This window comes from Jaculus jaculus, chromosome 3, assembly GCF_020740685.1.
Source record: "Jaculus jaculus isolate mJacJac1 chromosome 3, mJacJac1.mat.Y.cur, whole genome shotgun sequence".
Taxonomy (NCBI): Eukaryota; Metazoa; Chordata; class Mammalia; order Rodentia; family Dipodidae; genus Jaculus; species Jaculus jaculus.
The window spans coordinates 166,586,009-166,597,118 of NC_059104.1; the positions used below are offsets into that span (position 1 = coordinate 166,586,009).

At 44.6% G+C, this 11,110-nt stretch overlaps 1 protein-coding gene across 2 annotated transcripts in view; it reads right to left on the minus strand.

The window, feature by feature from the left end:
* Positions 1 to 10,983, minus strand: part of Gvqw3 (GVQW motif containing 3) — a 31,468-nt gene extending 20,485 nt beyond the window's left edge. Inside the window, exon 1 of one of the 2 annotated variants that reach the window (XM_045145788.1) lies at positions 9,996 to 10,983. In XM_045145788.1, the coding sequence (XP_045001723.1) occupies positions 9,996 to 10,461 (466 nt within the window). In that variant the 5' untranslated portion in view covers positions 10,462 to 10,983. Of the gene's footprint in view, positions 1 to 9,008 lie in introns of those variants that run through there. The other variant, XM_045145789.1, reaches the window with a different exon arrangement.
* Between the last annotated feature and the right edge of the window lie 127 nt (positions 10,984 to 11,110).

The following is an 11,110-nucleotide window of genomic DNA, read 5'->3' on the forward strand; positions in this document are numbered from 1 at the left end:
ATTTTTAAAAATAAAAACATCTAGGGCTGGAGAGATGGCTTAGCAGTTAAGCGCTTGCCTGTGAAGCCTAAGGACCCCAGTTCAAAGCTCGGTTCCCCAGGTCCCACGTTAGCCAGATGCACAAGGGGGCGCATACGTCGGGAGTTCGTTTGCAGAGGCTGGAAGCCCTGGCACGCCCATTCTCTCTCTCTCCCTCTATCTGTCTTTCTCTCTGTTTCTGTCGCTCTCAAATAAATAAATTTTAAAAAAGTTAATAAAAAATAAAAAATAAAAACATCTATTAAAAATGTATTCTAATTTTTTTTTTCTGCTGTGAAAGCAATGACACTACGCATTTGTCTGGGTGGGCCTAATACCTGCCATCCAGGATCACACAGGGGATTGCTGCCGACTGGCTCCCGAAAAGGCTGTGTACAAATGTTCAGACACCACCTTGGTAACCTGTCATACACGAAGAATTCTGTCACAGTTACAGTACAAATTTGTCTTACGGCAAAAAATGAATTTAGCCTTTGCCGACCATCCAGAGACAAAAAGGCAGTGACGGCCCTTCCCTGGTTACTGCTATTTTGTAGGGTAGCTCAGGAGCTGTTGTAAAGAATACTGAGAATGGTACCACATGACAGTCTTCAACATCGCACCTCCTATGCTATTCAATGGACGCCTCGCATGTAATAATCACTAAGATACTACGCTTCAACTTAGCTTGTTTCCCTCACTTAAATGCATGTCAAGTGGAGAGATTCCCCCTCCCCCTTTGCTTTGTATATTGTCATATCCTATGCCTGGAATGGTGTTAGACACATATAAGCCTCAAATAATTATTTGTTTAATGAAAACAATGAGCAATTCCATAAGATATATAGTATTCTTTTTACAGATGGGTAAACTGAGGCACTCAGGGCGCAGATGAACTGCTTGGTCATAAGCTAGCTGAGACGCCAGAAACTAAAATCCAAGCTTCACCCTCATTCTTTCTATAGATCAAGGGATTTACCTGTAATCTTGAAGAATTCACCCAGCTAGAAAAGTCCATAACCTATAATAACTCAAAGAGCAGAGACTTACACTGTGTACTCATTTGAAGGCTTTGAATTTCAATAAGGAGATGTGTTTAACATTTTAATAATAATCATTTATTATTATCATTACTATGACTAAAGCAACGATGAAGTACACACTTCGACTTTATCTGTGCATAGGCATTAGCAACATAATTTGTCACCTAAGAGTCTCATACATGATTATTATTCAGACACTAATTCTGGACAACCATGAAATAATGTTTGCAAATCCACAATGCCCTCCAAGGCTCAGGGAACACTGCCTAAGAGGTAGGTTGGGGGAATGGAAGGGCCACAGGGTAGGAAGGAATACTTTGAGGTACTGTCATCCAGCATTCATGTCCTCACTGTGGTTGTTGTTACCCCACCAGACTTGCATAATTCGGAGTCATGGACATTTTGACATAGAGATTAGAGGAGGAAGACGAAAGGATGGAGACATCAAAATGGAAGGACTACTTGGAAAGAGGAGGTGCTCAGTGCAGTAGGGGTGGATGAGGGGGGACAAAAGAGGGTAATAGACAAGGAATACGATTAAATTACAGTATGTTCATGCTTTAAAATTATTAATAAAAATGTTTTTTAAAGGATGTCTTATGTTCTGCACTTTGTATTCTCAGTGCAAGACACCCAGTATTCCAGTGGACATCTATGCCACTTGAGTGTCCCAGTATGAGAGGAGACAGACTTGGCACATCTCAAGCTATTACTATACTGAAGAAATTATACAGAAAGCTCAAGGATGCTCCAGAGATTCAGTTATAATAAAACTCATCTTAAATATTCATTTTAGGGCTGGAGAGATGGCTTAGCAGTGAAGGTGCTTGCCTGTGAAGCCTAAGGACCCATGTTCGATCACTCTCCAGATCCCACACAAAGGTGAGGTAAGGGAAGGTCACACATGCCCACTAGGTGGTGCAAATGTCTGGCGTTCAATTGCAGTGGCTGAGGCCCTGGAGTGCTGACCACCCCCCTCCCTCTAAAAAATAAAAATAAGGGCTGGAGAATTGGCTTAGCAGTTAGGCACTTTCCTGTGAAGCCTAAGGACCTCAGTTCAAGGCTCGATTCCCCAGGACCCACATAAGCCAGATACACAAGGTGGCACATGCATCTGGAGTTCATTTGCAGTGGCTGGAGGCCCTGGCGCGCCCATTCTCTATCTATCTGCCTCTTTGTCTGTTGCTCTCAACTAAAAATAAAACAAAAGATTTTTTTAAAAAATAAAATAAGGGGCTGGAGAGATGGCTTAGCAGTTAAGCGCTTGCCTGTGAAGCCTAAGGACCCCGGTTCTAGGCTTGATTCCCCAGGACCCACATTAGCCAGATGCACCAGGGGGTGCATGCGTCTGGAGTTCGTTTGCAGTGGCTGGAAGCCCTGGCGTGCCCATTCTCTCTCTGTCTCTCTCTCCCTCTCTCTCTGTCACTCTCAAATAACTAAATAAAAATGAACAAAAAAAAATATTTAAAAAATAAATAAATAAAATAATATAAGAAAAATTCATTTTGTATGAGAGAATGTGACTGTGAAATCCAAATATGGTTAATTCCACCCAGGAGAGAATCTCATATCCTTTCATTTGTCAGAATAGACATGATTCATAAGCTCTCATTTACCTGCCTAACATCACATACTAGGAGCACACCACTTGTAGTGTCCTTTCATAACCACTCTGGTTTCCTTGATGGGATTTTGGTCACATTTCTTCTCCTGGTGGAAGATCCTTTTCCCTTTTGTCCCACTACTGCTGCAACACTGTCTCATGAAACCTCCATGCCAACCGGGCACTTCCTTCTTCATGGATCAAACTAGAGCTGTAGCCTCAGTCTCTCCACTGCCAACTTCTGATGCTGTTTTGTTGTTGCTGCTATTAAAAGTACTAACAGTTTGGAGCCGGGCGTGGTGGTGCATGCCTTTAATCCCAGCACTCGAGAGGCAGAGGTAGGAGGATTGCCATGAGTTCGAGGCCACCCTGAGACTCCATAGTGAATCCCAGGTCAGCCTGGGCTAGAGTGAAACCCTACCTTGAAAAACCACACACACACAAAAAAAGTAGCAAGTTTGGACAAACATCTTTAAAAGCATATGCACCAGATAAAAACTAAGGGCTCATAATTCAACAACTCGGAGTTACTATAGCCTTTCTAGTCATATAACACATTTTTGGATATATATACAACTTCTGCCTCCTTTTCCCTAAGCATTTCTTTTTTGTTTGTGTGCATGTCATGTGGTGTACGCATGTGTAGTGTGAGTGGTGTAGCCATACGTATGTGCCCTTGCAGTGTCCCGTGTGCTTGCGTTTGGCAGCTGGAGCCGAACAAATGGCGTCCCACACCATTGCTTGTCTGACCGTCCTTACTGGAGCAGGAGTCTCTTACTGGTACCAGCACTTGCTGTTTTCCATGAGCCCAGGTAATTGCCTGGCCTCTGCTCCCCTTTGTACAACTTGGGTTGCAGGTGCATGTGGTCATGCCCAGATGTTTAAGAGGGATTTCAAGATTCAAACTTGGGCAGTCTGGGGCCCCTGAGGCACTCATGTTTGCACAGGAAGTGTGCAAAACCACTGAGCCATCTTTCCAGCCCCCTTTAGCTTTCGTAACGATGATTGTATAGTAGTCTATTGTGCAGTCACACTATAATTTAATTAACCAGTTTTCTACTGTTGGACTTTCAAGTTATTAAGCATAAAATGTGCCCACATTTTAGACTGTTTCTTTAGGACAGATTCCCAGAAGCAGAATTAGAGGATCAGAGGATATAAACATTTTTAAAGCTCCTAATAGATACTGCCAAATTGGTTTTCAAGAGAGCTGTTGCCAATTTACACGTACAACACTGCCAGCATGTTTCTCGACCAATACACATCCATGTAAAGGGTAATAAAGCTTAAGTGAACACACAGTGCCCAAAATGATTAATGCAGCTGGACAGGCATGATGACACAGGGGCCAGTGGCAAAGGTCACACCTATGTGCAGGCACACAGTCAACAGTGAGTTAGTGCGAGCAAATGGAACAGAAGTTGTGCAAGGGTGGAGGAGTAACATAATTAGATTTCAGACTGTCAAATCCAAGGTCTGTCTGTTTTGTTCATTGCTCTATTCCAGCACATAGGACGGGGTCTGGCGCACAATCCATATTTGTTAAGTGAATTAACACAGACTTTTCTTGCAATTTTGCAGCCACTGCGGGGTTTAATCAGTCCTCGTTCAGGAGAAACACAGTTGGCCTTATCAGCCATTCTTATAAAGGTCTGGTCAATCCTGAAACTGTGCTATAGCTTTGGAAAACCCCTTTAAACAAAAGTGGCACCATAAAAACTGCTTTAGGAGAAAGAAAAATAGACTCCCTTAAAAGGACACACCTCAGGACTAGTTAGATATATTATATAATAAACGTGCAAAACTATACTTCAGTGAAATTTGTTGCCCCCATCACACACACAGTATGCTACAAGATAACATAAACTTATCCAAATGCTGCCCAAGGTCCAGGCACTTGTGGAACAATGAAAGTCATGATTCCTGGTTGTAAGTCAATGTCATTTTCAATACTGCCAAAAAAGATCTGAGATATTTCACAAGAATAATGTAGGTGGGAGAATAATGTAGGTGGTAGTTTGTATTATTACATTTTCAGTGAAAAAGAGCACACAGTTCATCTTGTGAATCAGAATACAGTCAAGGTGAAATAACCAATTATTCAGTTCTAGTTCACTCTCCTGGTCTCATAAAGATTCTTTCCAATATTCCACAGTTCCTATACAGTAAATTGTGAGACACTGCCAGATGAACTTGGCATGAACAATGTTATTGATGGAAAACAATCAATCATCTGTCATCTTTATATACATACTTTATATGCACTAGATTAGGAGTAGGCAAAATATGGCCCATGGGCCAAATATAGTCCATCACTTGTCTTTCTATGTTCTATTTTTTTAAACATTTTTTTACTGATTATGGGAAAAAACTGAAATATTTTGTGAAAAATTCAAGTATCCATTTATGGAGTTTCACTGGAACACAGCCACACTCATCTGTTTCCATATTAGCTATGTCTGTTTTTGCACTAAAATGCTCAATAGTTGCAACACAGAACATATGGCTCACTAAGTATAGGGTGTTTCCTATACAGTCTGCTGGTGCCTGCACTAAACCCAAGTGGGTCCTTGGAGCTGCCTTTGTTTATGGATGTTAATACTCGGAGAAAAATGAAGCAATCTGCACAGTATTTGCAAGGATCTGGTAAGGCAGAGACAAGACTTAAATACACAAGGGTTGCCTCAGACAGGGTGCAAAAACCTGGAAAATCACACTGGAGAGATAGCTTAGCACTTAAGGTGCTTGCCTGCAAAGCCTAAGGACCCCAGATCCCACAGAAGCCAGATACACAGGTGATGCTGCACATGCACACAAGGTGGCACATATGTCTGGAGCTCAATTACAGTGGCTGGAGGCCCTAGTGCACCAATTCTCTCTCTCATTAAAAAAAAAAAAAAAAAAAACAAACCTGAAAAATCTGGGAGGACTGCTCCAAGGGAAGCATCTGCTGAAGGTTGCAGAGTAATCCAGTTCAGGAGCTATGGGAAATTCTTGCTAACTGAACAACATGGACCCTGGTGAGTGATGCAGTCTTCAAGTCTAGTGAGACATGTTCCTAACAGTATCTGAAAACAGTAAGCACACTGAATGGTGTATGACATGGTGACAGTTCCCTAATAGAAGTACACTTTACTAGGTGTCCTCAAGTCCTTTAGCATCTGGATTTATTCAGGCATCTCCAGTGGCAAATGTGTACTTTGATTATGGACTGGATCTGAAAGGAAGACTCTAGAAAACAGGCCCCAGATATACATTCTTTCTTCCTAAATAACAGCATCTATTTCTTTCTTTCTTTTTATCAAGACAGTCTTGCTACATAGCTCAGGCTGGTCTTAAATTCACAATTCTCCTGCCTCAGCCTCTTTAGTAATGGGATTACTGGTATGTATTTCCAAACCCACCCTTGATAATACTATTTCAGTAAGGACTCCCAGCCAGGGGCAGAAGTCAGAGGACTGAAGAGACACTCTCATGTTAAGTCAAAGGTTTAGTGAATATTTTTTGATCACTATTTTTAGGGCATTTGTGATGAATGGTGGAGACTTAAGAGTAAAATCAATGATGGGATGAAAGGTATATATTCCTCCACGACTTTCAGTTGTGGCACAGAATAATTTTAGGTAGACTTTGAACCAGAACTGGGGTAAAAGTAGGGGTAGAGAGGAAAATCAATCTGAAGGCCAGAGATTCACTGACTGTTAAACTTGAAAATGAGTCAAGGCTCACTGACATCCACAGAAAGCCAGGCTTGGTCTCTTGCAGCTAGCATCTCCTGCTAGGAAAAAATGCGGTTGCTGGGAGAATCAGATTTGGATGCCTTGTCTCGGAAGAGGTTTCCTGACTTTAGGGACTGGAGAAAACAAAACTGCTTCCCTGAGAAACAGGTTGTGTCTGGGGAGCGCAAATGATGTTGGCTATGGGAGGTAGGACCTCTGTCCTACCTCCTTCTCAGGTCCATTTGCCCTATACAAAAAGCAAAGAGAAGCCTATCAACCCTCCTTCACACCACTCTACTCGACTTCTGGAATCTAGGAAGGCAATCTGCAGTCAGAACGATTGCAGGTCGTGACTTAAGTCAGGACCTGAAAGAGAGACTCAAAATTCAGAAGGAAAAAGACTTGTGAGGTGAGTGAAAAAAGCACGCCCAACAGGACACTTCAAGGATCAGAACCAGGAAACAGCACTAGGCAGTCAGAGAATCAACAGCCCACTGGTAAAGAGAACTGAGAGCTGTCTGAAAGGGCCAAGAAGAGGCTTGCATGTGGGTCATGGCTGGAGCCAAGTCCATAGGACCAGGAGCTCAAGGTGCTGGGAAAGGAAGGTGCAGGCCAGCAAAACTCAGGCCAGAAATAAAGTGGGCTCAGCAGGTGGACAGGAGCACTGTGAGGAAAAGATCATGACATCAAAATAAAAGAGAGACTGATTGAGATGGGTAGGGGATATGATGGAGAATGGAATTTCAAAGGGGAAAGTGGGGGGGGGGGAGAGGGTATTACCATGGGATTTTTTTATAATCATGGAAGATGTTAATAAAAATGGAGAAAAAAAAAAAGAAACTCTCCTATTGCCTATGAGCTCATAAGCTGGCCTTGAGATGAATGACCCTGAAAAACCACATGAGTGTTTTGCTCTGGATACTAGGACAATCATTTTAACTCCCTCCCCCCTCACCCCCCCCAAATCTGAGGCTTTCTACAGCCACAGAATCCTTTCTTGGAAGCACTACAAATAGGTCCAACTGGCAGTTCAATCTATGACTTGGGTCATGGTCTCAGGTAATATATTAAGTTCTTTTCATGAGCCACCTGGAACAACCTGAATTCCCATGTCACCTGCTTCTGTGTACTGTGCCCATGCTTCACTTGGGCTCCCTTTGCTTCTGGTGCCCTGCATTCAGCAAGGGTCACTCCAGCTCTACTCACCAAATGAGCTAAAATCCAGAAATAAGTTCTCTTAGGGCTTTTGTTATGATGGGCTGGAAATCAGGCCTCAAGATGGAAACTGCTGGTTCTTGGTCTGGCTCATGAGCATACAATTCTGCAGGAATTACCAGAAGACCAGGGCAAGAATGAATAACTTCAGCAAGAAGATATTGCCAACAGCTTACAGTGGGGATTTTGTTCTTAAAATGCAGTGTCCATAGCAGCAACTGCTCACGGGGAACCCAAGACCTGGTTTGATGTAGGAAGACTTAATGGTCCTGAAATGAAATGTCTAGGAACTATTATGCAATAGAAGCCTTTACATTGCTGCTTCTAGGATTTTTCTTATATATCTTTTCTTTGTGAGAGAAGACCTAGCTTTCAAGGTACCTCAAAACTGATGGATATTGCTGGGAAACATACTTTCTGAAGGCAGCAAAGACAGCAAAAGGAGAGAACTATAAATGAACTGTGTTGGATAGTGTTGGGCTTCTGCTAACATCAATCTGTATTTACTTCCTTACTGGGTAAGAGGGGCTAATATATGTCATAACCCTTGGGAAAAGGAGACACTGGCCAATACTATGAAATGCCACAACCAGCCTGCTTCCTCCACACCCACCCAGGCATTCTGAAATGTTTCCAGTCTATGTTTATCATCTGGAACCCGCCTGGAAAAAAATTCTATTCCATAAATCCTGGCAGAGAGGTAGGAACAGAAGAGAGAGTTTCAACCTGTAGAGAGACTGCTTTTGGGGGACCAGCAGGAATGTCAGGTGATCTAATGAGCGCATTAATACAAACCTACTCACAGTCTCAGGGGAAGCAATTCATAAACTACTGGCATAAATTTGGGGGCAAAGGAGAGGAAGTCAATTATCTCAAATTATTTATCTGCAACATCCTTATTTTTCCCTTTAAACTTTGCGCTTGCAGCCAATGTCACCCTTTCCCCCGGACACAGATCCCAAGCCTCATGCTGTTCCACCTCCCGTGTAGCTTTCCTCTCCCTCATGCCCCTTTGTCTCACCCTTCCCCAAAATGGTAGAGGGCTGGAGAGGTGACTTAGTGGTTAAGGCGCTTGTCTGCGAAGCCTAAGGACCCATGTTCAATTCTCCAAATCCCAAGTAATCCAGACGCAGGGTGACACAAGCACACAAGGTGCATGCTTCTGGAGTTTGACTGCAGAGGCTGGAGGCCCTGGCACACCAATTCTCTCTCTCTCTCTCTCTTTCACTCTTGTATTAAAAAAAGGCCAGTCTGGGGCTGGAGAAAATAGCTTAGTGATTAAGGCGTTTGTCTGCAAAACCAAAGGACCCCTGTTCAATTCCACAGGGCCCATGTAAGTCAGATGCACAAGGAGGCACATGCATCTGGAGTTCGTTTGCAGTGGCTGGAGGCCCTGGCGTGCCCACTCTCTCACTCTCTACCTTTCTCTCTCTCAAATAAATAAATAAATATTAAAAAAAATTTTTTTAAAGGCCAGTCTGTTGGGCTTGCCTCAAAACAAAATTTTAAAAGTAGATACTCGAAACACGACTGTCCTCAGTTATTAAAAACTTCTTACACTGTGGTGCTGGACCCCTTAAATCAGTGTCTGGAGAGTCACCCAACCTTTCTTGTCACACATCACAGTCTTGACCCAGATCACATGGTTTAAATATTCTAGGACCAGGTCCTTCTCTCTGGGAAGAGGGAACAACCAAATGAATGATGGCCCAAAGCACTGGATTAGAGTGAAACAAACCCAGCTCTCTTGTCAGGGGAGATCCACGAGATTAAGTACTGGTGACCAACTCCTGAGTTCTCTGAGGTTCCACTGAATCATTCCAGCCAGCAGCCTTTAGGCGTCCCTCGCTCAATGTGTTAGTAGGACACTGCCTTCTGTGTTGAATCGGAGGCCGGACTGTGAAGGACGGTAAAACTGTAGGCCTTCTTTTGGGGTCCTCCCAGAAGAGCATGTCTTCTTGGACACAGAGATGCTAGACTCTCCCTCCCCTTTCTCACTGCCATGATCCCCTGGGGCAAGCTGAAGTGGGTACCCTGAAGAGATCCAAACTCGGTAAGACCATTAAAAAAAAAAAAATCAAGAACAAGCTAGCACCAGAAGTCAGCAGCCACAATCACACCAAAGTGCTGGAGAACAACAGGGAAGACAGCCGCATAGTTTCCAGCATCCTGTTAAGTAGGAGGGCCCTGACAAGCAGGAAGGAAAATGAAGACAGCTTCCCTAGGCAGGTTCATTTTACCAGGATGCAAACCAATCCCAGGAAACCCCGGTGGAAAGGCTTGCTGAGAATGACCCCTGCAGAAGCTGGCTGGCGGGATAGTGGATTCGGGGACGTGGCATGGGCAAAGGCATTTCCCCACCAGCTTCGCCCTGTAGATGACTCCATGTTTCAGAACTTGTTGCCTTCCTTCTCAAACCTGAGCTAGTTTTCCTAGCTTCTTTTGAATGGTCAGACCGAAATTTCCCAGCTTTAGTCTCATCCTTCAAAATGTCCGATATAACTTTGGCAGAAACTTTCCTCATGTTCAAGTTTTCTTTCAGAATGAGCCTAACAGTTTCTTTATCTAAATTTAACTCTTCGGCCATCATTCTCACCGTTAACTGCCTATTTGAACAGACCAAGTCCTTCACCTTCCGGATATTTTCGTCTGTCCTATGGGTGATCGGGCGACCACTTCGTGCGTCGTCCCGTATATCTTCTCGTCCTTCTTTAAACCTTTTGTGCCAGTCGAAAACTCGGGCCCTTGACATGACTTCATCTCCGTAGGCTTCCTTCAAAAGATGGTGGGTCTCACTTGCAGACTTGTTCCGTTTCACACAAAATTTGATACTAGTCCTTTGTTCTAAATAGCGGTCACTCATTCTGGCAACAAGTCATACGCGAACGTTAACAGGCCACAGAAGTGTGGGCAACACTGAGGGATCCAATCTCTAGGGCGCTTCGGCCTAATGGTGCCACGATTCCTGTTCCTCCGGAAGCCTTCGCGTCCAGTCGGTTCTGGGGAGACCCAATCTCACCCGGCATCCGGACCCAAGCAGATAAGACGCAAAGGCAAGGGAGGAAATCAAATCTCCGTCAGCCCGCGACTGTGTCCAACCAGTGCCCGCAGCTCCGCCGGGAGTCTGCAAAGCCGCCACCCAAGCTCGTCCTGATTCCTGAGCCTTTAAGAACCTTGGGCGACGATTGCAACAGACGCCTCAGAACGGGCCACCGACGCCTGTAGCTGTAATGACGGCGTAAAGTGCAGGCAAGCTCGCCCCAGACCTGCACAAACCCGCGCACGCTAAACCCACCGGGGAAGCACAGGCGGGCTCGCCCGCAATCGAGTCCCGGGAAGAGCCAGGCCTCCTGGGCGCTAGCTTCCCCACACCTCCCGCCGCGGGTTGGGCTGTGCGCAGGCGCACTACAGCGTCCGTCCTCCCTCCTCCCCCCCTTAAGCCCCTCCCCCAAGCCCCGCCTCCCTTCCGCCATACTCCGGGGCCGGCGCGCTTCAGTGCGCATGCGCGCCCT